Source organism: Perognathus longimembris, chromosome 10, assembly GCF_023159225.1.
Source record: "Perognathus longimembris pacificus isolate PPM17 chromosome 10, ASM2315922v1, whole genome shotgun sequence".
NCBI lineage: Eukaryota > Metazoa > Chordata > Mammalia > Rodentia > Heteromyidae > Perognathus > Perognathus longimembris.
Window position 1 is genome coordinate 58,717,864 of NC_063170.1, and position 27,844 is coordinate 58,745,707.

At 41.9% G+C, this 27,844-nt stretch overlaps 1 protein-coding gene across 5 annotated transcripts in view; it reads right to left on the bottom strand.

Annotated features, from left to right (window-relative positions):
* The window catches only part of Foxp1 (forkhead box P1), a 153,854-nt gene that overhangs the window by 15,175 nt on the left and 110,835 nt on the right, over positions 1-27,844 (bottom strand). For 3 of the 5 annotated variants that reach the window (XM_048356153.1, XM_048356151.1, XM_048356148.1), the window contains exons 8-12: positions 15,604-15,687; positions 5,438-5,639; positions 5,240-5,319; positions 4,531-4,632; positions 1,034-1,155 (exon numbers count right to left, since the gene is read on the bottom strand). In XM_048356153.1, the coding sequence (XP_048212110.1) occupies positions 1,034-1,155; positions 4,531-4,632; positions 5,240-5,319; positions 5,438-5,639; positions 15,604-15,687 (590 nt within the window). The remainder of the gene's footprint in view (positions 1-1,033; positions 1,156-4,530; positions 4,633-5,239; positions 5,320-5,437; positions 5,640-15,603; positions 15,688-27,844) is intronic. The other 2 variants (XM_048356152.1, XM_048356150.1) reach the window with 1 other exon arrangement.

The following is a 27,844-nucleotide window of genomic DNA, read 5'->3' on the forward strand; positions in this document are numbered from 1 at the left end:
TGAGACAGTCTTGCTCTGTAGCCCGGGTTCAACCTGAACCTGGAATCCTCCTACCTCTGCTTCCCCAGTGCTGGAACCATACCCAGCTGGATTCAGGCATTGTAATCATTTCATTCTTATTATATTTAGTAACAAGTAAGAAAAAACACATTATCCCAACAGATAGTAGGTTTTAACCATAATTTCCTTCTTGCTTGGAGGAATTAGGGTCACACACAAAATATTTAATCAGAGGGTCCCTGTAAGCTGCTGAATCAATATACAACCAATAATTTGCATTAAAGACATCAAAAAAGCATTACTCAAGGCAACTGGTGTTCCGAAGAGAAACGAAGAGAAATACATGTACAAATCACACAATTTAGTTCCGTTTGCAGAAAGCTGAGGCACTGCTACTGGTGAAATGCAAAAACTACATGGGATGAGTCAACCATGCAAAGCCAAAGCAACAGCAGAAAAAAAAAACAAAAGCAAGTAAAGGCTCTTACTGTGCGACAAGCTCGTCAAAGTTTTCATCGGGGCAGTATTTGCGAGGACGGCCTCGTTGAATATGGCGGCCACGTATAAACTCTTCATCATCAACTGTCCAAAAGGACCCAAACTCATCCTCTACTCTGATAAAGCACTTATGCAGTGAGAGGTTGGTGCGAATGGCACCCTGGGATAGGAGCAGCAGCAAAGGAGATGAAGTGGCAACAAAAGGAGACGGGGTTGGGGGCAGAACAGACATCCAATACAGGGAACAGGAAAAAGAAAATAAAATGCAATAAGCATAAGCAAATGGTTTGTGAGGGTTAATATGCATTGCCACCTAAAAGCTACTAGCATGTGATGCAACAAAGACCAGCAAGCAGGGCAGGGGGACTGGTGGGTGTACGAAACAGGAGGGATGAAATGCTTTTTTGCTTCCCTTGACTGAGACAACGTGAAAACCAGCTCTTGGATCTAACACCGTCTAGCAGCCAAAGCCTCTATGTTACACTTGTTAGCACAATCCAAGCTAGGCTAAGAAGTTCAAACATGGTGGACGTACCCACTGATCTTTTGTGGCCTTCGTTTTTGGAATTCTACTTCATCCACTGTCCATACTGCCCCTTTAACGTTTTCTACTCGCACAAAACACTTGTGAAGACTAAGATTATGACGCACTGCATTCTGCAGCAAGTATAAAAGAGAGAACATTTACATTTTCTATAAGAAAAGTCTCCAAACACAGCAGTACATTTCAGCCTAACATTTATAAGACTATCCCCACCCCAAAACTGCAGCTACCACCCCTCCCCCAAGGGGGACCTTCTGCGGTCGAGGGTATCTTCCAGTAAGAACCCCAGTTAGGTATGAGTTATACTTTGATGTTTTAGTCTCTTTGGTAATATCTCACCAGAAGAAATATTTGTAATATTCATATGACCCCCAAATAGGTTCTTTATAATGTATATATTATATTGTCATGTTGATTTCAAAATAAAGACATACATCAAAGATAAAACTATATCCTTTAAACATGCAAGGTGAACACTTGGTTAATACTGTTACATAAATAGCATCTACCTTTGAAAACCATGGATTTTTATTAGGGAGATTTCTAAGTAGGATTTTTACCATTGAGAGTATGATATTTTATATCCAAGAGGATAAACTCCTGAAGTATCACTATCTACCATCAAAATATGTCTTACCTTCTGTAATGTCTATGACAGTTGGAGCTTACTAGGAATAATTAATAATGAAATTAACTGAAAAATGCTGAGGAACACAAGAGTACCACTCTCAATGGCAAAAATGACTATATTTGTACAGAAACAGAGATTTTAACAATCATTGCTAAGCTGAAACGTTTCACATCTACCGATGTACCAAAACAGTAAAGAGATTTTTTAACATCTCATCTTCCCTTTCACTTTTAGGAAAATCTACAACATTTACAAGGTTTCACTTCTTCAGTTTTGTCTAGATTGAACTTGGTGATCCAGACTTCACGTTGAACACTGAACTCATATCTACTTGAAAGTTCCTTCTCAGGCAGAATAAGTGAGTCCAATGGGGCACAACAAGTGTACACACTCTTGTTTCTCACCTGCCTTATGAACAAGCCCTGATTCTGTTCTAATCACAGTACTATTGCCTATAGGATTTGTTCTTTAGAGGGGAGCAAATCTGAATTTATTTTGAGGATCATCACAATTGTTGACTATGAGGATTTGGGCTTCTCTCATGGAACACTTAGGAAATAGTGAAGTTTCATAGAGAAACTGTATGACTGGTCATGATGAACTGTTCACCAAGAGAATTCACAGGATCAAGTCTCAGAAGAGTTTTTTGGGTACTAATTGGAGAAGGTTCATGATATCTTCAAGACTACTGAAGGATATCCTTAATTCAAAATCTTTTTATAGGGTTGCTTAAAAACAGTTGTCTTGTCATGTTTGGGGTCCGGGGCAAGTTTCTTTATGTAGAAATTGTACCCTTGGCCTTTCAGTAGGTAATTTGTTGACTATTTTGTGCAAAGGCATATTGAAGGCCTTTTATTACATCTCAAATAACATGAAGAAGATAGAAATAAAACTAAGTTTTCATTAAGAATCCAGGCCAGCTTAGGTATATGTATAGGAAATAGAACTGGGAAAGAAATCATCATTTCCATTCACTGTGATGTTTTAAAATAAGTACCAAAATGGATTGAAGGTGAAAAAAGTAAGAAGCTACCCTCTTCTAAAAGAACTGCTATAGTTTTTCTAGGGCTCTAAGGAGTAGAAACAGGAGATCAAGAGTCTTTTAAAAAGAAAAAAAAAAGACAAGTGACTGGGTTTTATGTTTTATTTTTTCTCATGATTCTAAACTGGGCATTTCGTTTTTCTTTGTGGTTGGTCAGGGGACTTGAGCTATGGCACTATTTTCGGTTTTCTGGTGGTTAACTGAAGTTTAGAATCGCACGAACTTTCCTGCTCAGGCTAGCTTTGAAGCAGATCCTCAAATCTCAGCCTCCTGAGTAGCTAGGAGTAAATAGGCATGAGCTACCAGCGCCTGGCCATTTCACCCTCTGTTTGGAGATCACAGCTCCAACAGAGATACAAAAGGAAAATTACATGTATTTATGACTCATTAAATCCTTCACCTAGGGCTTTTTTTTTATATTAATGACATTTTCCCCTCTACTTGGCAAAACTAAAAAAAATGTTTTATCTAAAGATGGGATTTGGCAGCTTAAATTCATATTCACAACTGGCAGCTATTTTTAAATTTGATCACTTGGCTTTTACAAAAAGCAACTTGAAGAGAAGGCTCTGCTTCATGTTTCTACTTCCTAAAATTTTTAAACATTCATACCTACAGATCTTTTGTATTTCATCCCCCAAGGCAGGCTGAGAAAAAGGGGAAGATTCTAAACATAGTTTCCTTGCAGTCCCATGTGTCTGATGAATTAATTCTATGCTTAGTTGCTGTCTTTTAGAATGCTATTTTATCATAAACTTACCAGAGGAAATGTATTTTGGGATTTTTTTTTCCCCCACATAAAATTAAGGTTGTAGCAGAGAAGATATTTATTTGAAGTAAAGTAACTTTCCTTCTATCCTATAATAAAATGTAAACAAATCTTCAAATATTTGTCATAAAAAAGTCTAATTTTGGGGGAACTTCAGGGATTTTGATAATTTTAGGTAGCAAAAACAAAAAGAAAGTTTTAAAAAAATCTACATATCTGTGTATACCTCCTCCTTTTATTTGTTGTTTTGGCCTTTTTTTGCTTATAACAAAAATAATGGACATCAAGGAGCCTGCAAACATTTCTGAGACCTTAATCAATACAGTGGAGTAAAAATTCAAACAATTTCGGAACCAAGTGATGGGCTGGAAACAAGGCATGTCACATGACCCCAGCATTGGCACGGGTATCATACAGAAAGCTAGGGGAAATGGACTTGTTTTATAGAAACTGGTTTTGCAATTAAGTGCCACAATTCAGAAACAACTTTTCTTTGGGGTATCAATGAAGCTTGGAGGGAGTGTAAAACGAAATAAAACAAAAGAGATTTAAAAACACCAAACAGTGTTCTGTTAGACGCATCTATTTATAGTGCTCATATGTGGAGTGCCTGATTTTCTCCACTAATGGGGTTGATGAGCTTTGCTCCAGCTAATGAAGGTCATATTCAGTTTGGCCATTTATTCCAATTTCCTAGATGGTGAGAAAACAAGGTAGCCCTGCAAAGGTTGGCTGTCGCTGAACACCTACTAGTGTGAGGATTGTGTAAGGAAGAGATGGAGCTTAGTGTGAGCAATTGCATCAGACTCCAACTACAGAGTGACCTCCCTAGCTGGCCTGGCCACATCTCTGTGCCAGTGACAAAAGGATCTTTCAATCACCATGGAGCCTGTTTCCCAATCCAGTATTCCTACTCAGTGGACACTCTGAACGTATCAAAATATTACAAACAGAACGTTCTTGTGGCCCAGTAACTCCATTAACCACCTATGTTCTAGAAAGTTTAAAACCCAAGACTGCACAGGACTGAGAGAGAGAATGCTGACCTTCCACGTGGCTGCATTGCGCCGGAAGTACGCGAACATTCGTGTGAACCAGTTATAGATTTCATTTAGTGTTAGCTGCTTTTCTGGAGATTCAAGAATGGCCTGCAAAGCAAAGAAAGGAGCCAAAGAAGACAATTTATGATGAGATCAGCAGAATCATCATGATACTGTTTCTTGAAAATGTAACAGAACTGATTCCGAGCTAGATACTAAGAAAGGTTTCAAAGAAGGATCTAAGATTAATGGTTGTATTTAACAGTTCAATAGCAAAACTCAAAATGGAATTATCTAATTGTTTTGAGTTTTTATTTCTGTTTCCGTACAGAAATATTAATTTATTAGTCATTCATAAAGCAGAATCAAAGAGAAATGCAAAACATTTCACTAGCTGATTAAAGCTCAGTAATTATTTAGAGCTCAGATTAATTCTAGGGATCAGAGATTACTGTAGCTTGTGATAATTGACTTGCCATCTTTAAACAGGCTCATTTTCACTGTTGTGTGAAATGAATTTTCTAATAATCACATCGTATTGTAATACTTAATCAAAAGCAATTATGTTATATATTGCAGTTTTAAAAAACCTTATAGAAAAGGTTTCAGCATGCTTGCATACTAAGTGGTTTTAAATCTACTTCATCAATATAATAAATGCATGTCTGCATATACCTTTTGATATCATTTCTCGGTGCTGTTGTTATTGACTTACCTGCCTAATTAAAGATGCATATGTGAACGGTGGTCTAACTTCTGCATTCTTATAAAATTCTTGGTTCTGCGCAATATCTGCTAAAATAAGGATTTTTTTGTGCTATTAATTACCTTTCTTTGGTTAAAAAGAAGGGGGGGGGTTGTTTGACAAGAACTGCAGGTGATGGCTGTACAGGAGGGCAAATGAGGTAGTTACCTGAAGAAATGGGCACGTTGTATTTGTCTGAGTACCGCCTGCGGATGGGTCCCACCGAATGCATGCTGGTGGTGGTGATGACGGAGGGGCCTTGGGTGACGGGAGTCAGAGGGGCCGTTGGGGTGGTTGGAGTATGAGGTAAGCTCTGTGGAGAAGCCTCCGACGCAGACTTGGAAAGTGTGACGCTTGATACCAGATTTAGCTGTGAGGGAAAGAACACAGCTTAGGAGACCTTCAGAAAAAATACAGCCATCAAGAAAAGCATGTCCTACCTCCATCACCTCCATCATCCCAACCCCCCGTCCTGGGAAAGCAAACAGGACCCACTTGGGGAATGTTATTTCTCTAAGAAGGTACGTGTATACAGCGTTCACTTTGGATCTCGTCTGTCTCTTGCCAGGTTCTCTCTCCTTTCTTTGCTAAAGGTTGCCAAATGGGTATTTACTGATGCAAGAAGGATTTACCTAGCTGGCTGAATCTGAGAAATCCTAGGTAAAGACATTTTTAAAATCTCAAGGCCTCACTCTCTTTAATGAGCATGGCAAAGTACTATAAATCGTGCAGAAGGAGGGAAAGTAGGCAGGGGTTCCATGGTACACAGGCAGGAGACACTGTTACAGACCTGAGCGGTGTAACAGAGCTTCCTGTGACTGAGGAACTATGTTTACTCCATTTTTTTTCTGTCTTTTCTTCCTTTTTCCTCCACCTCTCAGTCAGTCATGGGACTTGAACTGAGAGCCTGGCTGCTGTCCCTGAACTCTTTTGCTCACACTTCTAGTGAGTTTTTTGGTGGTTAATTGGAGATAAGAATCCCTTGGACTTGCCTGCCCAGGCTGGCTTCAAACCATGATCCTCAGATCTCAGCTTTCTGAGTAGCTAGGATTATAGGCATGAGCCTGATCTCCTTTTTCTTTTTCTTTTTCTTAAATGAGGTTCTTATTTCATTTTAATGAATTTGAACTTAAATGACCCCATGTGGCTAAGAGCCACCATATTGGCCACAAAAAAATCAGGTCAGGTAACATAGGCCCTTTAAGAAACCGAATGGGGGCTGGGGATATGGCCTAGTGGCAAGAGTGCCTGCCTCATATACATGAGGCCCTGGGTTCGATTCCCCAGCACCACATATACAGAAAATGGCCAGAAGTGGTGCTGTGGCTCAAGATGGCCGAGTGCTAGCCTTGAGCAAAAAAGCCAGGGACAGTGCTCAGTCCCTGAGTCCAAGCCCCAGGACTGGCCAAAAAAAAAAAAAGAAACTGAATGGATGGCAGGAAGCAAGCACTGGGCCTTTGGCTCATTGTGAGGTGCTCTCAGTAAGCAGACATGGATTTCCATCCAGTAGGGGACATAACTTTTACAAAGGCTTTTGTGTGATCTTCATGGACTCTACCAAATCCAGCTGGGCTCTATTTAGGAATACAACACACTCGAGATCCTGAATTCTAATATTGTTGTTGATTTTGAGCATCCCACAGAGCAAAATGAATGAATAGTAGTCTGACCTACAATCTATCTTGCCTTAAACTTATATTGCTGTTCTTACAGATAGGAAATTTCAGCAAAGCACTAACATTCTCTCAAATCAGGTTTCAAATCACACTTTACTATAGTAAGAATATTTCATCATCATTTGAGCCGAACTTAGGCACAGGCATTATTTGTGGAAGGTTTGAGAAATGAGAGGCCCTTTAGCTCATAATCAGTCTATTACAAGTGGGTTTTAACATGTTGGGAAGACTCCACCTTTACTCATACTCCAGAAATAAAAAGAGCTATGAGGATTCTGCCTGTCTAATAAGGGCCAAGAGAAAAAGAAGAAGAGAAAAAAAAAAAAAAAAGATCTAATATTGTTAAAGAAGCAGTCCTGGGAAAAAGGCAAATCGGATGAGGCAAGGTAAATGTCAGGTGAATCGTGTTGACTTCTGCTCTCCTTTCTAGTTTCACTGTGAAGGTTGGTTGGCTCGGCACACATCCTTCCCTCTAAGGCTCGAAGCACAGGGTAGAGCCCTTACTGACTTCCAGCAAATAGGGAGCATGAGGTTGAGTTGCCCTGTACCGTCCACCATGCTAGAAACTTTGCTCTTGTGACCTTCCTTTGCAAACCGAGTGCTAATAGTTCAAGGATCAAACCATGTGAGGAAGAATGGAGGCTCACTCCTTCTTAGCCATCTTAGTCATCATCAACGATCAGATCCAGGACCAGGAAGAAGATGGTCGAGGAAATTAGTGGAGAAAGCTCATACACATAGAGCTTTTTCATTCTAATGTTAGAAATTCCTATCAGTTTGTCGGGAAAAACATTTTCAAAAGTCATGTTCTCAGACGCCTGCCCTTGGGTGATGTCATGTGATTTTGTGCAGTGACAACAAATGCCTGAGATGTTGTTGGTAGTGCTTTATAAAGAACAAGTGGCGGCTTGGTAGATGACACTACTTGGTATGACACCAACCATGTACTTGTGGGATTCTCTTCCCTGTGTACAACTCTTCCACACCTACTATTCAAAAATCAACACTTGTGGCTCACTTTTCAGCAGTTTTGGAAGCAATTTAGCAAATAGCTTTTACCCCTGCACATGAATAAAGTTCCATCAATAAGTACTTTGCACTTAGTAGAAACAGGAATCTGCAGAGTAGTGTCCTCAAAGCGCCTGCCATCAAGTTGATCATGGTCATAGGCACACGAACGAACATACACACGCACACACACATTAAAAATAATCTGAAAGACTTCTTCTTGGATTCTCCACCCATCTAATGAACATTTTCCCAAACAAAGTGACATTCCTAAAAACATAGTGGTGGCTGGTGGCTCACGCCTGTAATCCTTGTGAATCAGGAGGCTGAGGTCTGAGGATTCTGTAACCCAGCCTGGGCAGGAAAGTCTGTACAACTCTCTCCCTTCAATTACCCACCCGAAAACCAGAAGTAGCGTGGTGGCTTAAAGTGGTAGAGGGCTAGCCTTGGGCAAAAAGAGCATAGGGACAGCGTCCAGGCCCTGAGTTCAAGCCCCAGGACCGACAAAAACAAGGTAACAGAAATTACAAATGCAAAGCCACTGGGTTCTTGTTTCATTGTCCAAACTGAAAACTCACAAACATGGAACAAAAGCAAGCCAATCACTGGGTGTTCATATCTAAAGAAGAGTTGGTCAGACCCGGCTGGTAGCAGTGTCATCAGATGTGCAAAGAATTGGGACTCTTGCAGCTTTTGTGGAAAATCTGCAAATAGGGGCAATTTCTAGCAAAGAAGCAACAAGGGAAAGTAAAAATCTTTGCAGGTTGGCATAATCCCCAAAGAAAGAAGGGTTTTCTGGATGATTCTGGACAACAGGTAGAAAGCAGAATTAAAACACTGAGTCAGAAGGGAGCAGAGAGGGGTTTACCAGGCTTGACAAATGACACCATGATTCACACCCACTGCTGGGCTGTCTCTAATAAGCCACAGAGGAAGCAGCCAATCTCAGCTAATTACCAGATAAAAATGTATTGTAAGGACTCTAATTAGGAGACGCGGATGGAGGTGATCTAATGATTAAATGCCGCATTCGAGTGACCCCCACCCTCCCCGTGCAGCGGTGTGCACGGTGCCACTGGAATATTTTGTAGAAACAGTAATTTTATCTCAAGAAGGGGAGGCGGTAATATTTGTAATGATGGCTATGAGGTAAACTAATTAAAAGACAGTTCCTAGAGGAAAAGGGTGTCGGAGAGCAGCTGTGGCCATTCCAAACCCAAGTGCCAAGTCTCAATAGAGGAGCTGCAGTGAAGTGGAAAATTTCTGCCTGACCTCTGCCCTTGCTATTAATTTGCAGGAAAACTAATGACACATATACATATTCCCACAAAATTGTTCTAATTGCTAATTTGCCAAAGGAGCCCAGATTCCAAATTAAACATGACTGTAGCCTGGGAGGAAAAAAATCAGAAGCAGTAAACTCCAAACAAGAGGGTGCTTTGCCACACAAAATCGTCTGGAGGCTGAACCAACAAGTTAATGAAATGTCAACCCTGTCAGTTGCTGTACAAGTTGCTTAACTTTTCAACTTTTGTCTGATCACATGCTTGTCTTGAGGAGCCATCATCTTCCCGGGAAAGGGGGTGGGGGGTGGCAAAGGTAGGAAAAGAGGCAGAGAAGAAAGAGGAGAAAGTTCCAGATAGGATTCAAAACACATTGGGCTCAAATCAAACCTGCTTCTTTCAATCAAGGTCTAAAACAACAACAACAAAAAGACAGAAACGAAGCAAATCAAAACACAGACTCAGAGCAGAAAAACAAATTGGCAACAGTGTGACTTTGCTGTAATCTTGATATATTCATCTAAATTGTAAGCCATTAAATCTTAATATAATCATTAATTACTAAGGAAAGCAGCCATGCTTGGTGTTTCTGATTGTAGTTAAGGACTGAAAAGAGAATTTTTTTTTTTTTTTCCACGCATGGAGCAGGAAGGGACTGGACTGGGAGGGTGGCTTTTCCTGATGGAAAGCCCATTTTTCTCATTGTATTCATTTTTCTATTTAGAAAGAAGTTGCTATGTTTAGAAAAGTTAGCAACTCTGAATTTTTTTTTCATGGCACATTTCCATACTGTGATGACTTTGGTAAAGATAATCTCTTTGAAACCCTGGCCAAAAGATAATTCTTAGGTCACCTAAAATTGCTGTAGCATTTTGTCTTTTTAAAATGAAAACACAAATAACTGTGCTCGCTCAACTGTGCTCTTTTTTTTTTTTAATTTCTCATGAGTTTTGGTTACAGACAATTATCCTGGAAGTCTTTGCCCCTGAAATTACTCCAACTCTGTCAACTACCCAATATTGTTGCACTGTCTTTTTAAAAAAAAAATTATTACTTTTTTCTTTTCTTTTACAAAATTAGTTTTTCAACAGTGTGCACCTCTCCCCTGGCCTCCCTAGGAAAGGTGATGAGTCACTGGCATTTTTGAAAAGTAAACAAACCGCTGATGTAAACCCCAGACAGAAACAGACTTGTTGTATTCCCACAAGAATCCATTTTTTGTTTTTGTTTGTGCTCTTGCCTCCCATGAAAACAGATTCTGAGAACAAAAGAACAACCTGAAACCCAAACACCAAGGGACAGACAGCGCAAGGCTGCTTCGCAGAGGTTCCCAGGCTCACAGAACTGGTTTTTCGGCTGTCTGATCTGCTGGCCTGAGCCCTTCAAGTCCTGCTTCAGTTGTGATGGAGACTTGGTTCCGGGACGGCGTGAATCACTGAGTTCTAAGCCTTGTGGGATGGACAGGACAGGATAGAGGCTTTTGGTTCTTTTTCCACTGGCTGGGCCTGGCCCTGTGTTAATCAGAGACTAAGACCACCATTGCAGTGCTGGTCTAAACTACTAAACTTAAGCTGAGGTGAGCCAGAGGACTTACTTGCAAAAGTCTATGGAACAATTTTCTCCAATTCCAAAACAAAACTTGCATACCACATGACTTAGCCATTCCTTGAAGAGGTAACAGGCCATTTAAAAAAAAATTTAGAGAGGGGCACTTTGTTTTTATAAGTAGCTAAAAGCTCTTGCCAAACAGTCCTAATTGCTATGGTGTGAGTAAAAGAAAAACGTGTAAAAAGGGGGGGGGGGGGGAATCTACTGTTGTATTCCATTCCAAGATTGCTTTATGATATTTTCATAAAGAAGGCTCAACTACCTACTCTGTAATTATTTTGTCCACCAAATATGAAAGAATGTGGCTAGGCTTCACGAAAGAGAGTGGATCTCAGAAGGCAGAAACTCCTTACAGCATGGCCGCCTGGCCCTCTCGCCTTTCCAAATTCAGAAAACAAGACTCACAGCACCTGCTGATAGCAAAGTCTTATTACTTCACAAAGGTTTAATAGACAGAATTCTTTTCTGTTGATGTTTTGGGGCTCTAAACTATAGTCTTCTCTCCTAGGAAATGGCCAGCTCTTGGAGTAAGTAAGAGATACCATGCAACAACCCCAACTATTCCAAACCAGTGTTGGAACTGAAGAGCAGTAGTCACTGTCATTAGCACTGACTGCTTCTTTTATGCTGTTGCTTCTCTTCCCAAGGGAAAGAGGAGACTCTATAAAGCTTGAACTTCAACAAGTTTGGCCTTTCTGGACCTGTGTCAGGAATAGCCTATCTAGCTGGGCGCCGGTGGCTCACACCTGTCATCCTAGCAACTCAGGAGGCTGAGATCTGAGGACTGTGGTTCAAAGCCAGCCCAGGCAGGAAAGTCCCTGAGACTCTTGTCTCCAATTAACCACCAGAAAACCAGAAGTAGCGCTGTGGCTTCAAATGGTAGAGTCTTGAGAGAAAAAGCTCAGGGAATTACCCAGGCCCTAAGTTCAAGCCCCATGACCAACATCAACAACAAAAAAAGAATAGCCTTTCCTTCCCATGTCCACAGCTGCTACCGGGGGGCAGCCCTCCTAAATGCTCGCAGAACTACTTCCATGCAAGGCCTGGTCTTAGCACATGTAAGAAAAGCTTGGGGATGAGGTTGGCTGTTCCTTTTGTTTTTCCATACTGATTCTCATTAACCACCTTCCTCTCTCAGAGTCACACAGGTCTGCACATCTACTGCTCACCCAAGGAAAGATCCAGAAAGCTGCCCATTGCCTTCTTTCATCTCATCTTCTTAGGTTTCACATGAGACTCCATGTGTCTGACAAGTTGTCCTTGACTCCACCATCCCAGGCACTTGCCCAACTTACATGCCACGTAGTGCACGTACTGATTTGGGTGTGTGTATGTCTAATTTGTGTTGTTAGTTTGGTTCACAAGACATTTTCATGGCAACAATGAGTCTTTTCCATCTGACTACTCTATGTTCAGCCCAGAGCCTTGCCCAAGATATATCTGTTGATTCGTAAAGGCAGGAATTCCATTTCCAAACACACCTGCACTTTGGGTCTAGGGTTTTCAGATGTGTAGATCAGGAAGACCTGGCATTGAAGGAGTCTGGGACAGGAAGCCTGGGAACTGGTGTTCCAGGCGGCCTTAAACTTCCTTCCCAGTGTGGGTAGACCTCAGAGCCTCATGGACACCTTGGGGCACTGTCCCAAGATGAGAATGCCCTCTAACCATCCAGCTCTGAAATGAGCCCCACGCTACGATCCAGAAAATGCATCCCCGAGCTGATGGAAGAAACATTTGAGAACGTGTTGGCAGCTGCTTTGCTGCAATGAAGCAGGGCTGGGTTAGATGATTGCATTCAGCCAAAGTCACTTACCACCCAAAGGGCATTTAGTGAAAGGCAAATTTACAGCAAAGCATTCTATCACTTGGTGACTAAGAATTCTTAAATAAACACAGTGTTCCTTTTGCACAGAAATGGAAAGAAGAAACAACTTTATAAACTCACTGGCAAGGGTCTAACAGGAAGGTCCCTATCTAGGGCTGGAAGAAAATCACAGTGACTGCTTGTTTCAAACCACGGGTTTGAGAAGGACATGCATTCAAACCTCTACCAGGCGTTCTATTATTTAGGGTGGAATAAATTAATTACAGGCTGCAGGAAATATTTTGCACATTTGGATCAGTCACCAGATAGCTCTGGGTCCCTCGATTTGAAAGAATCAAGGGTTTGCAATATGTGTCTTTTCTTCTCTCTCTCTCTCTCTCTCTTTTCTTTTTGGCAAGGAAGGGAAAATTCATGCAAAACATTACACGTCTATCTTTTATAATTAATTTCCCAATGCCTCACCTATACATATTTTTAATAATTCCTGATTTATAAGATGGTATCTATAATAAAATTTTCTATTTTCCAATAAATGAAAAGAAGGCAGGTTCACTCCGACAACAGAATGTCACACAATATCTGCTTGTCAGGCCCCAATTTTTACTTCTTACATGTGAGTTAAAGGAGAAGGAATTTATAATGCTGCCTGTGAAGAGAACCACTTTCATACACAAATGTGATCTTTTTTTTTTAAAGGGTAATACAACAGTACATTTACATAAACTAATCCAAACAATCTATGTATTTGACAATGGCAAACCTCACACAGACGGCCTATTGTTGGTTTACATCTTGGAGTTCTTTATATCGGCTTGTAGCACTGCTCTAGCTGTCAAAGGTTTGACTTGGACTCTAAATAAATGGTTACAGAAGTACTGTGCAGTGATATTGGACTTCTTTGCAAAAGAAAACCCGCTGTGTATGAATTCAAAAGCTATTAATTTTTCAGTCAAAAATATTCGTGCCTATTTCTTTTAATAAAGAAATACTGTGCTGAGCTTACGAAGAGATAATGTTGACTAGTGGTAGAGAATTTTCAATAGAGCAGTTAAAAATAAATTTAGTAGGAGGTCCCCTTCAAAGTTATAATTTCCTAGAATGTACAACACTTTTTTTTTCACTACTAATCAAGACAAACCTTTCTCCCCTCCCCCTATCTCCTCCCCAAAGCTGCTTTTCCCTGTTAGTGGATTGCTGTGTAAGTCACAAGGAAATTGCCAATGGCCCTCCCACAGATGGAGTCAACAAGCCCTACCCCTGGCTCAGCACACTATGGGCATTTGTATCTCTTTAGCTATATCTCTCTTTCTCCCCAGAAGCCCCAGGATCCACAAGAAGCCCAGTACCCCAATGCTGAGTCCAGCTATTATTCTCTTACGGTTTCTCATTCATGAAGGCATAGGAGATTTAAACAACAACAACTCATTCTTGACCTGGTTTCTAGGTGTAGACATTCAACCCCTCCCCTGCTAAAGCCATTTGCAGACTTTCAGAAAGTTCCGAGGCAGTCACTTCCCTGTGCAATGAATTGCCCAAGCTCATTATAGAAACCTGCCAAGTCATCTCAGGGACTCCCCAATTTGCTTATCTGGGTTCATGTTCTTCCCAGTGTTCTTCTTGAAAGAAGGGATTAATACAAGCAACACGTGTTACTATGAGGCGGTTGGACACAGGGACCTGCAGAACTTTTGTAAAAGAAGCCATACTGATGGCTTGGCTATGTTTTTCTTCCCACTTTCCATGTGGTCGCCTAACCCAGCCAGTCCTCCAGCCATTTACTGTGAAATACACGGAAACTAAGGACTCTTTCCTAGTAAAAATGGATGCGCGAAGTGTTTAATGATTTTATGTCCTATATCTCAGTAATGTGTTCTGTTTCAGACATTAATTTTGTCTGCCAACTGCATCTTGGCAAGCTACCATATTTGCTGGGTTAATAGTCTGACTCCGTTTTATTTCTATCATCATAAATCATACATATATGGGTGTATGTTTGCTTTATTTATAGAAAAAAAATCAGTCAAAACAGATAAACCAATACTTTGCCATTATGCTGCATCATTGCATATTGATTAAAATTGCTGGTACTAACTATAGATTGTCAACGCTCAATTAATTTTCACACAGAGACTCCCAGCAAAATCAAATAAAGGCAGTGTACCTTTAAATTTTACAAATCTTAAAATCAGGAAGCAAAGCACTGTCTCCATTTTGAATAATCATCTATGGCTACTAGGACATTTTTTTTTTAGGGATGTAAGTATCTGAGTGATGCAAATGTTATAGATAGGGATGTGCCATAGGGAAGTATGTGCAAGTTTGAATGTGGAGTTTAGATCCTGTCTCTTCTGCTCTGGTTTCAGTTCCTGAGCGGAGATGATCTGCTTCAAGATCCAGGAGAAGAAAACAAGGAAAGACACAAGGAGATTCCTAAAACTCAGATGTCTTCTCCATGTATCACGTTTGGTCTCTCAGCTGGGACAAAGTGATTTTCTCTTTAGAGTCCTTAGAAACCACTTTGATGGTGTCCATACTTGAGCCTCTGAGAATTCTGCAGGGTGCTTTCTGATTTCTTTTCTCTGTTATGATTAGGCAGAACCATGCCTTGCACCTTTCTCACACATCTCTGTGTCTCTGCTGACCCAGGCACTTCGGCTGTCATAGTCTATTTTTTTCCTCTCTGTTACTAGCATTCCCAGGAGGCTTGCAGAAAGGACTTGAGCCCATTCATTTAGCACCAATCACTCTGATCCAGAGCTTATGGCTTGGGTCTAATGGACCAGGAGCAGGTCTGCCTCTTCCTGTGTCTCCCTACATGCCTAGCATCTTGGCTTTGCCATAAAAGGGAACCAGAAAGAGTCAGGTGAGCTGCAAGTAGGAAAAGACAATTGGAAGTTCCTTTTGGTCTTCCCTGTGTTGAAGACCAGTACTTACGGGCTGAGGGGCAGCTTTGGGTTCTGTAGACTTCACGTGCAGGTGTGTCATCATGGCTTGCAGGCGCTCTTTGTCTTTTGCAAGCTAGTGGAAAGAAAAGGCTCTGTCATTTCTTTGAATCCAGATGCAGAACCTATGTTAACATCCAAAATTATGCATATTTCAAAAATGATGGCACCATAGCCCATGACAAAATCATTTTTCATTTCCCAAGCATCTTTGAAATGTATAGGACCACTGCCAAACTCTCAGTAGCTGGAGGTGCTGGGGTGAGGTTTCTCAACACACCATGCCATTAGACTTTAAATGGGAAGTTCTAGACCTGCTGGCACCAAGGAACCCTGTGGAAATCAGACAGCTCAAAGCCCAATGTGAATCATGCCCATTAACCAGCCTTATTCATGAGAGGCCGGAGGAAAATGAGCTAGCAAGCTAGCTCAAACTCATAAATTCATCAGTTGTGGTGGTAAAGAGACGCTGTGATGGAAAGTGAGCTTCATCTTTCTTCACAGGAAGGCAGAAATGAACACAGTGCAGGCCGGTGACGTGGACAGGGAGGAACAGGGATAGAAAGGCTGATCAGCGCTCATCAGTAAATGAACAGAGTAGCTCATTTGTTTGTTCCACATTGGAGGATGTGTTGTCACAGTCATTCTCAGTAAGTTTTAAATACATGTTAAAATAGAGTTCTTGCCAGGCATTGGTGGCGCACACCTGTAATCCTAGCTACTCAGGGGGCTGAGATGTAAGGATCACAGTTCAAAGCCGGCTTGGGTAAGAAAGTCCATGAAACTCTTATATCCAATTAACCACCAGAAAACTGGAAGTAGAGCTGTGGCTCAAAGTGGTAGAGCGCTAGCCTTGAGCTCAGAGGCAGTACCTTAGGCCCCAAGTTCAAGCCCCATAACTGGCAAAAAACAAAACACTCTGTTATCTTCCTGATGCTACAGATATACACAGTATATACTCATACATATTAATTGTCAGATGCCACTGTGCTTTGCACTTATTTGATGTAAAGACAACTTTGTTACTATGAGGCCGTTGGACACGGGGACCTGCAGAACTTTCATAAAAGATGCAGGAAAGGCATCGAACTAAAGATGCTGTTAGAAGAGCAGCTGTGGCATTAGTGGAAATGGAGAAGAGATTGATGAGAGGGAGAGAAGAGAGGAAGGAGAACGGAAAAAGAGGGAGGGAGAGAGGAACAAGAGGGAGAGGGAGGAAAAGGGAAAGAAAGGGAGGGAAGGAAAGAGAATCTGGAAAGTGTACAGGCTGTTTGATTTCAACGCTTTTAGAGAACGTTTCTCTACAACAATGTCTCAGAGTGAAAGGGGGACCCATTTCTTCCCCGTCACACAGTTTAAATCCTTAAAAACATTTTTTTTTGGGGGGGTGGAATTCTAAAATTGAATGTGTTTCCAACTTTTAAAAGAAAATTCTTTTCTAAGGGGGAAGGAGTCGGGAACCAGGGGAAGGCGGAGGAAAGGGAAAGGGCACAAAGAGAGAAGCAGCTTTTGGCTTATCCTCTCTGGATGAGTCAGCGGGCAAGCCATATCACATTTGATTTTTTATTCCTTTTTATCCCCTTGTGGTTGGGGGAAGAATAAATTAAGAAGAAGAAGGGGGAAAAAAAAATAAAGAGCCTTACAGTGTGAGCGTTTATCTTTCAACAAACAGGAAATGAAAATGATGCCATATTAGGAGCTACTCTATGTTATTCGCCCTCTGTTCTTTACTAAGTTATTGAACTGCCAAAATAAAAAGATTCTCTGAACACATAATACGAAAGGAATTCGGTTTTCCAAAGTGGCTTGGTTAGAACAATTAAAATGTTGGACACGGCATTTTTCTACAGTTAATTCATTTTTTTGTGTGTTCTACTTTAAAAAAATATTGAAACTACTAAAATATTTTTGAAAACAGAGTTTTCAAATGGTGATTCTTAACACAAAAAGAAGCCTGCCATCCCAAAAAGATGGTATTTACTAGAGTCGGCTACATATTGATTGGGTCTTAATTTGGATGTAACAGTGCTGATACGGCGACTATAGACACTTACGTTGGGTTAACAACAACAACAAAACCTAAATGCCCAGTATCAAGTCAGACATTGGGAGCTCAGGCCTGTAATCCTGGCTACTCAGGAGGCTGAGATTTGAGGATCAAGATTCAAAGCCAGCCCAGACAGGAAAGTCCTTGAGACTCTTTATCTCCAATTAATCATCCAAAAAGCCAGAAGCAGAGCTGTGGCTCAAGTGGTAGAGCACTAGTCTTGAGCAAATAAAGCTTAGGGACAGTACACAGACTCTGAATTCAAAACTCAGGACCAGCCCCCCCCCCCCCAAAAAAAGTCCAGCATCAAAAGCGAGCATCTGCTCTCCGTGCAAGTATCTAATGGTCCAACCTTCTTACTAGTCAGGATAAGTGGAATAGAAACCAGGTGTGTGTGTGTGTGTGTGTGTGTGTGTGTGTGTGTGTGTGTGTGTGTGTGTGTATACACACACACGTGCCTAGAATGCATACACACAGCCATGTGTGCAACCGGAAGGTAATGGCATAGAGAATGTGTTCTTACTCTTCCAAAAGAACAGAGAATTCATCGTCCCATTAGAGGCCCAATTCTACCACATTAATTCTGTTACTTTAAACATGGGAAAAGTGACCTAATAAGGCAAAATTCCAGCTTTTGTTTCTCTGTTTGGTGAGTGAAAAAAACTGACAAAGAATATACCTTTGGATGTGTGTTAGGTATTTAATCAGTTAAAGCCTTACTGAGAATGATGTCAACAAATATAGGAAGATACTTGCCAAATGTACTATTTGTGTTTAAGGCAAAACCACCACACCTATTCCAACCACATTCTCTCTCTACAATGGCTGTCTTGCATTTGCTAGACTCGCTGGCCCTTCAAAAAGGCTTTTACATTCTTTATTACTTTTTAATGCCATCATTCCATGAGCTCATCATCCCCATCTATTTTGCCAGCACTCTGCATGAAGAGAATACAAGCATTTTATACCAGCAAGAGTAACCCCACATTCTATCTTATGCTGCAGATTCCATGAAATACCAAGAAAAAGAGATTGAGAAATTCAGTCCAAAGGTCAAGTTCAATTTTTTGTAAGTGATATCAAAGGAGATTTGTTCTCTAAAAGCTTTACTATCGGGGAGAGAATGACTATGTGGTTTTTTAAAAAAAAAACGTATGACAGAGAGCTCCATGTTAGAGGTTGCTGCTCAGACAAGGGATATTTTAAAATTACAAGTTGTGCATTAAAAATGTGGAAAGATGGTCAAATCGAAGTAACGAGGATCATGAATACAACAATCACACTGTACTGTGTTCAAATCCTGGTGTGCTGAGCCTATTATGTAACCTTCCTAAGTATTTCATCTCTCTTTCTAAATACGGAATAATTATCTCTGAACTCTGAAGGGTTGTTCTGAAGAAAAGATGACGTTTTGCACGGAACAAGCGATTAATGCTTCATGGAGGTTTAAAAATATCTTTTTTCTTAAAGTTAAATCGGTCTAGTCTAGACTAGACTGAGTATGTGTTTGGAATCTAGATCTACCTAATAGGGGTTCTGTGGAGAATGCAGGTGGGGGAAATTGGAAGAGAAATCATTTCTATGTCTTAAAGAATGGGAGAGGACTGAAGCTTGGTGAAGGCAAAGGCCACTTCTCACGGATTTATGTCTCTGGTTCTTACTGTGTCTTCCCCTCATTCTGGGCAAATGTTTTCCCCCTATGGCTGATATAGGCCATCCCCTCTCCTATTAGCCATGGCTTCAAATTATGTTTCAGATGCCTAGGCCGGGGACAATCTGAACTTGTCCACTGCTCCGGTGCAGTGATGACCGCCGAAGGCGAGGAGCTCCATTCGGCTTCTTCAGGGATAAAAACGCGGCAGATTAAACTCATTCTTTTAGCAGAGAAGAAGGAACAGGGTGTGGGGTTCATTTCCCATCTTTATTCACCCTGTGGTTGAGAGGACTAATCATTTTACATCCACTCTGGCAGCTCTTACTCAGGAGAAACAACATTCAAATTAAGGAAGGCCTTTCTATCTGTCAAAGGCTAACTTCCTAGGGACTGAAGGAAAGAAATTCGAGACACTCCTTCACCAGAATAGGGATAATTGTAACTGTTAAGGATCCTGTGGTCCTATTCCTATCTTTTTAGCTGGGGAAACTGGGGCTCCCAGGATGAGGTCGTGGAGCTGAGAAGGGCATTTCTAATCTTACTAGCGTCCTAGTTTATAATGGTTGGCCTGGGACGACTATATGAAATGAAGATCCTGATCCACCCCAGGTATGATGCAGAACCACCTGGGAGGAGTGAGGATGACACTTTTAACCAGCACCAACTTATTATACTAGGCAAGTGGAGAATTCCCATGCAAGGATGATCTCCCTATAGAACTTTGGGTCTCACCTAACCCTGCTGAAGCCAACCCAGTCTCTGAGGGAAGGATCTAGAAGGAAGCATTTTGTAAGAAGGACCCTGCAGTGTCTACACAATGGTGTACTCACACTATGGTCTCCCACAGGCTGAGTCTGCCTTTTTCAGTAACTGTATGTATCCCCAAATAGTTTACTCTTAGGCAGAGTTCTGTTCAGTGACTTAGTTAGGACAGCCCCAGCTGTGCTGCTCTGTAAAGCATATAATCAAAAGAAAAAGACCATGTGCGCACGTGCACACACGCGCGCACACACACACACACACACACACACACACACAGCAGCCACTAACATTCTTCTACCAGACCCAACATACCTGGATCTACTTCATCCATCTCTAGTAAATGCACAAGTCTTCCAAAGTTGGCACTAGTGAAAACTTTGAATCTTGCTCTATTACCAAGGGCAGCATTTGGGTGGTAGAATCTATGGCTCATTTCACGCCAATGGAACAATTTCCCGGCCTTTTTTTTTTTTCTTCTTCTTCTTCTTCTTTTTTTTATTGTGTTCTGTCACCATCTTAACATTCTCTGCGTGTTATTATTAAAGACTCTCTTGACATTTAAAGCAGACGCACACTGCCACTCAGTCATAGTCTAGGAATTCTAATGCTCCCAAAAGTTAGGCAGGATTTTTAAATTATGAAAAATAAGTGTCTTGCTTTTCAAAGGACATGAAAGGGGGAAACCTAGACGCTCCCACTTCTTTTCCTTGGCTTCTGTCACAAAGCAGGGGCCATGGGAGGCTCTGACGCTGCTGTGCTCAGCACGGGGCTCTGAACTAGCGCGTGGAGAGGCAGGGGGTGGTGTAAGCGAATGTCCTGAGCACTGCCTCAGATGGATGATCTATTTGCTGAAGGATGGGAAGCCCATGTGTCACAAATAACCCTGCTAAGGACGGGGTAAGGCCGTGCAAAGTAATTGCTTTGTGTTAGCTTCCATGTCTACCTCAACCATGGAAACTTGTGCACTTGTCTCCTGGCTGACATTTTCTTAGAGCTTTAAGCTCCTAGGGTGAACAATTTAGAAAAATTCAGGGTGATTCTGAGTCACTGTGTAGGCAACTCCTAGAGGCAGACTAAGATAAGGCCCCAGAAACCATGTTTTCAAGCCAGCTATTGATAACAGAGGTGAGGAGGGTGGGGGGCAGAGAACCCCATAGAGTCCTTTAGGCAGCACCCTGCAATACAGAAGCAGGCCCACAAAGCTGGAGCCCTTCCCAGATGTTGGCCATAAAACACTGGCTTGGAACAATTCAACCTGCCTTTCTAACCCTCCTCTGTGAGGAGGGTTACCACGAATGATTTCTTTGACTCTAACAGGCCACTGAGCACCTTTCCCAAGGCCAAGCAGCAGTAATGATCTGTGTAATGACAAGGTTACACATGCACTTCAGAGGTAACACAGGCCCATTCTCAAATGTTACATTATTCTTTGGTAGCAACTACTCCAGAGTGAAAAAGATGTAGGTTTGAGGAAATGAGGGGGGCAAAGCAGCTAGGACCCCACCTTGCATACATAAGGGGGTCAACAAGGGAGCCACTCAAGTGCTTTGGAGCTCCTTAGGGAACTAATTATAATGTCTCACCGGAAGTCTCTGGGAGACACTCAGTAGATCACTTCCTCAGGCAGTGGACTGACCAACTCATCCCCCTGTGCCCAGGCTGTTCCCATCTCCTACATGTTGGACCTTTTCTCAATCCTAGGCAAGCAAATGACGATGGCTGGTCTAGACATCCTCTTGTTAGACAGATAGATGGATGTTAAAAAGAACAAATGGGTTCTCCTGCCAGCCTCATCCCTCGGCCTATGATCTGGGTAAAATCTCAAGTGGCTGCCGAGGGGCTGGCAAGTCCCCATGGTGAGGCCTCGTGACCTCCCTGAGCCTGTGTCTGATGGGGTGCAAGCCACAAGCTGGGTGTCCCTCCCTCCCAGACCACGTGCTGAGGAAAGGGGACAGCTGAGTCACGTGTACCCATGCTTTATCTGTCTGTGAACTGCTGCTGGCCAGGAGTGATGGAATGGACTAAAACTACTAACGAGCAAAAGCCACCAGCCCTCTACTCTCTTCCTTCCAAACTGATGCAGAGCAGGCTCCTTATCTTCAAGATCCTTTAGAGGATCCATAGACTGAGGGCCTAGAAAATCTGTCTGGAACCCTGTCCTACAGTCACATGGTTAAAAAAAAAAAGATGGAACTCTCTCCAAATGTGTTTTTTTTTCCACTTCTTATTCAAAAGACATGATGTATTAGATACATAAAGATGGAGACGTATGGCGGAATCTCCATGTCACCAACCTTTGTGCTCAGAATATACTTTTGTTGTTTTAGTGACTGTCCTGGGGCTTGAACTCAAGAGCCTGGGCACTGTCCCTGGGTGTTTTTGCTCAAGGCCAGTACTCTGCACTCGAGCTAAAGCTCTACTTCCAGCTGTTTTTTTGGTGATTCATTGGAGATACAAGTCTCATGGACTTTCCTGCCCTGGTTGGCTCTGAATCACAATCCTCAGATCTCAGCCTCCTAAGGATTGCAGGCATGAGCCACCAGGCGCCTGGCAGAAAATGAATTTCTTAATACTCCTCACATCTCCCTTCTAAGAAAACTTGAGGGTTCCCCCCCCCCAGTCTTTCTGTTACTTTATCTTTAGCCTGAAGGTTGAGAGTGTATAAGCCTGACCTTCTACTTCAGTGACTCCCTAGAAACTAGAGGAATATAGATTTCAATCCCTAAGTCCAGGCCTAAAGGACAGTGGGGGGGAGGGGGGGGAACGCCTTACCATACTTGCTGAAGCCAGGGGTGGGGGTAGAGGTTGGGGGGAGCATGGGCAGTACTCACTTCTAAAATTTTCTGGTTCCTTTGCCTGTGTCGCTATGTCCTGAAGGGGCGGGGAAGTGGCAAGGAGAAAAGGCTATATACAGTTCGTGATCTATGCGGGACCGTGCATACTGATAGAGGAACCTGCCTTCTCTCCAATTCCAACGCATACCAGGACAATCTATGGATCGTGCATACTGATAGAGGAACCTGCCTTCTCTCCAATTCCAACGCATACCAGGACAATCTATGACTGTCTTCAGAAGCTCAAGGCCTCGGTAGACATACCCATTACATAAAATCGAAGGAGACGATGAGTCTCTATCCTGTCACATATGCATCTGCGTAGCTGGGGTGGCAGGTATGTACCACCATGCTCGGCTTTTTATTCATTGAGATAGGTGTCTCCACTAACTTTTTGCCCAAGCTGGCCTCAAACTGTGACCCTTGTGATCTCCACCTCTCCAGGAGCTGGAATTACAGGTGTAAGCTTCATTTGAATGTTTCTTATTCTATTTTGTTCTATGAGAGATAGAGACACAATTCTTAAGTATTTTACCAGTGGAGTAGAGAGAGAGAGTACCAGCTGTTTTCTGGGATGGCATCCTCAAACCTGTACACAGAAACTTAAAACTCCCATGCAGATCCCCCCCAGGTCTGGGACTCTATTTTTTTTTTTCTTTTTGCCAGTCCTGGCGCTTGGACTCAGGGCCTGAGCACTGTCCCTGGCTTCTTTTTGCTCAAGGCTAGCACTCTACCACTTGAGCCACAGCGCCCCCTCTGGCCATTTTCTGTATATGTGGTGCTGGGGAATTGAACCCAGGGCCTTATGTAAAGGAGGCAAGCACTCTTGCCACTAGGCCATATCCCCAGCACACTCTGGGACTCTATTTTTAAGATGCTGTCTGCGTACACAGAGCAGAAGCTTAGGTGCGCTCTGGGCAGGGGGTGAGTGACTAAGAGATCCACAGTGGGCTATGGGAGATGTTTGCAGCTTAACTTCTCTTCCCTGTCACGCTTGATGGGGCAAACCGTTTTCACATTCAAGTGGATGAATGAAACGTTTAGAAGCAACTTGTGAGATCCTTGCAGGTTCAGGAAATTCCTGGACTGGGAAATGCCTTGCTTAAGGGAAGAGCAGTGGCTACCTGAGACTAAACCTAGGGCCGTGTACAGACCATCTACACCAGAGTGTGGGTGAGAGAACAAGGCAAAATGCCCATAGGAAATTGCCACAGGAAGGGCATCTGAGCACAACTCTGTCCCCTCCATGTATTCCTAAGGCTCTGGACACCTGCTACTGGGGAAGAATTTGTGGGCCTCATGGCTCTAAGCTAAGAATATTGAAAAGTACATTTCCAGACAAAGGTGTCTGACATTGTAAATGCGACAGCACCAACATAGAAATGTTGAACTTTAAGCAAGACGTCACTCTGAAATATAGCTTTGAGTCGAATTATAGCTTGTCTCTCAAATGACCACAAAGGTGCTAGGCCCTACAATCCCTTTTAGGGACTTGTGCTTTCTAGACAAGTGCTCTATCACTTGAACCACCCCCTCAATTCTCTCTACTCTAATTCTTGGTAAGAGCTTCTCTCAACTCTGTGTCTCAAGACAAGGATCCTTCAAAGTAAATCATTTAATTGAGCATGCATGAGGCCTGAGGTTTATTCTCAGATAGCATAAAAGCAACACACAGAATAACCTATAAATGGCTACATTTTATCTAATTAAATAATAACGAATGGGAAGTGGTGCTGTGGCTCCAAGTGGTAGAGTGTTAGCTTTGAGCAAAAGAGCTCAGGAATAGTGCCCAGGCCTGGAGTTCAAGCCCCACGACTGACAAAACAAAACAAAACAAAACAAAACAAAACAAAAAACCAACGAAAACAAAATAAAACAGAAAAACACTAATGGCTAACATCTGTGTAGCCTCTGTTGCCTTCTGGCAATGACCTTTTGAGATTTTTGTTGTTGAAAGAATCCACTAATGTCAGCTAACACCATCTAACAAACGGACAGTTCCACTGTCAAATCATTTTGAGGTCCATTTTTCTAGAATGAAAGAAGCTGCCTTTATTCCTTGAATCGCTATTATCCTTTCTGGTGGCTCCAGCAAGCTTCTTCTTGGAAAATGTTTTCTAAATGAAGTATATTGATAGCCCTTGGTCAGCTTTCTACAGGCCCCAAGATTGGCAGGCACTGTCACATGATGCTGTTGGTGGGGTACCTGACAATGTCATCACCAGACAGGTTTTATATGTTATAATGAAGAAGGCAGAGGCACGAAGAAGCCAGCAATACACTACACGGGGCTGACAGAAATGTAATGGCAACAACTGGCTAATAATGTCATACAGATTGCTTCTTTTCTTTCTTCTGCTGACCAGGAGTTGCTTGGAAAATTTCTGTAAGAGCCAGAACATAAATATTTTCAGCTTTGCAGGCTGTAATGGGGAATCTGGTGCAAATACCCATCTCTGTCATTTTAGTGTGAAAACAATTATAGATCATCAGTAAATGAATTGGCAAGGGCATGGCCGTGTTTCAATATAACTTGCTATATGAGCAATGAAATCTGAATTTCACATAATTTTCATTCACCATGTAACATTACTCTACTTTTGTTGCTTGTATCCCAACGATTAAGAAGAAACCTCAAATGTGTCCCAGCCTATGCCTGGCATTAAATTACTAACTCTTGCTGTAGACATGATTACTGATACCAAGTCTTTCAGATGTGAGACCCAGCAGAACAAGCCAGTTCTGTCTGCTACGAAAGCAACTATCAAGCAGAAAGTATAAAAAAGTTACTGTGAGAAGCTTTGCAGGTAAGTGCCAACCATGACTTGTGGCTATATCATCATGTTCACTTGCTATGAACTCTTGAACACCTGCCTTAGTTCTGGTTAATGATAAAATCTGTGAACACATCGAAGACTCCTCCTGTCAGCCTATCAGTTTATACTCCTTCCAGGCCACACGGACCAAAAAACTTCAGCAAAGCTGCCTGGCTGACCCCAATTTAGTGATGGACTCACACCTCTGCTTCCTCTCACCTTTGTGAAGAATAAAGAAACATGCCTAAGACCGGTATTCAGTTCCTAGGAAACTGAATTTGTCCTAGTGCACAAATGTACAGTTATGAACATCTGCCTTGGCACATTCTGACAACTCTGGTAAACAACTTATTTAAGTGAATTATGAGAACTCAATTTTATATCCAATAAATAATTGCAAAAGCATGCACCACTTTATAAATACCACTCCCAATATCTGCATATCCACAGAGCAAGATGGATGAGTTTGTCAGGTGCCAGTGCCTCATGTCTATAATCCTAGCTAATCGGGAGGCTGAGATTGGAGGGTTGAGATTTGAAGTCAGCTCAGGTAGGAAAATCCTTGAGTCTCTTAAGCAATACAAAACTGGTAGTGGTACTGTGGCTCAAAATGGTAGTGTGCTAACCTGGAACCAAAAAAAAGCTCAGGGACAGTGCCACCAGGCCCTGAATTCAAGTCCCACAGCAAACCAGGGGTGGGGGCGGAAAGCCATGAGTTAATTCTATCTAATTCAACTTTTCAAGAGCTGACTGTGTGCTGAGTATATTTGAAGGTGGGCTTAATCCCACCACTTTCTATCTTCTCCATAAACATGTTGAATTTAAAGATGTTTCCAAAGACTTCTATGTAAATTGGAGGTTTTTATGATGTATCCTTTTCTTGCATAAATATTTTACTGTCCTAATAAGTTTATAATCAATAGTTTGAATGGAAAATACTAACAAGCTCAGAACAGTAACTTTTGAGGAAAATTCTATGAAAAATGCAATTTCTCATATGCAATGATAACTAATTTTTTTTTAAATCCTATCTTGAAAAGTCACAGCAAAAAAAGTTTAAGTGTGTTTGGACTGATTTTTCTCTGCAACTATTTGAAGCCATAAATGACTTAACTCAGTAAAATTCCAAATGTAATTATCTTCTGTACTTAGCCTAGGGCTCTCCATATATCCCGGCATTGCTGTCTTGCATACCAAATAGGCTTTTCGATGGCTGGTACCAATATAATGTACAACATTGTTTTAATTTCCCCGAGTCGGCTAACCTCTTGCCTACACTGAACCAGCCAGAGGAAGCTCGGTGAGTCACTGAGCACTCAAAAGCATTCTGGAGCTGGGTTGCATAAATGGGGTTTGCAAGGTCAGGCTTTTGCAACTGTACATTTTAATCATCTCCATTTCTGACCCAATTTTAACTTTTAGAAACTAATTTTCTATTAATTACGCCAGAAAAGGGATTACTGCTGAAATGTGGTGGCTTATCAACAAGTTAAAACCGGAAGTAGAACCACAATTTTTAAAAAAATGTTCCCATCTCCCACAATGCTGATTCTCCAACAAAGTCTGCGTTCATTTCTTTTCCCTAGTCCAAAGAGAGATCCAACACAGCCCAAAGGCTTTCCAAGCACTGCACTGTTATACAGGAAGTATTTACATATGCACATTATATGCATTATGTATCTTGACTATATAAGTATGTATTTAAAACATGTAAACTCTCTATTTAGAGTTCAGGGATGGAGAGAAAAGGGGGACAGTGAAAAATGAGGGTAACACATCCGCATATACATTCTACTGCGATTTCGTAACATATGTCTTTAGGTGCACCCCCTCAACCCCCACCACCTGCCTTGGTCTCACAAATGTGTCCTCTATACATTCTCATTCATTCTCTCTCTCTCCCAGATGGTGTCCAAAAATCCAGTTTCATAACATGAACAACTTCAGGGGCTTACACCAACCACAGATAACCAAGTTGGAAGAGGAGAGAAATGGGCAAGGGGAGAGCGGAGGGTGGGGGGGGGGGCGCAAGAGAGACAGAAAAGCTCAGGGTGGTAACTGAGACATTGGCTGAACCCAGAGATCTGAGCAGAAGTTCTAGCCTGAACAGAGGCTGAACT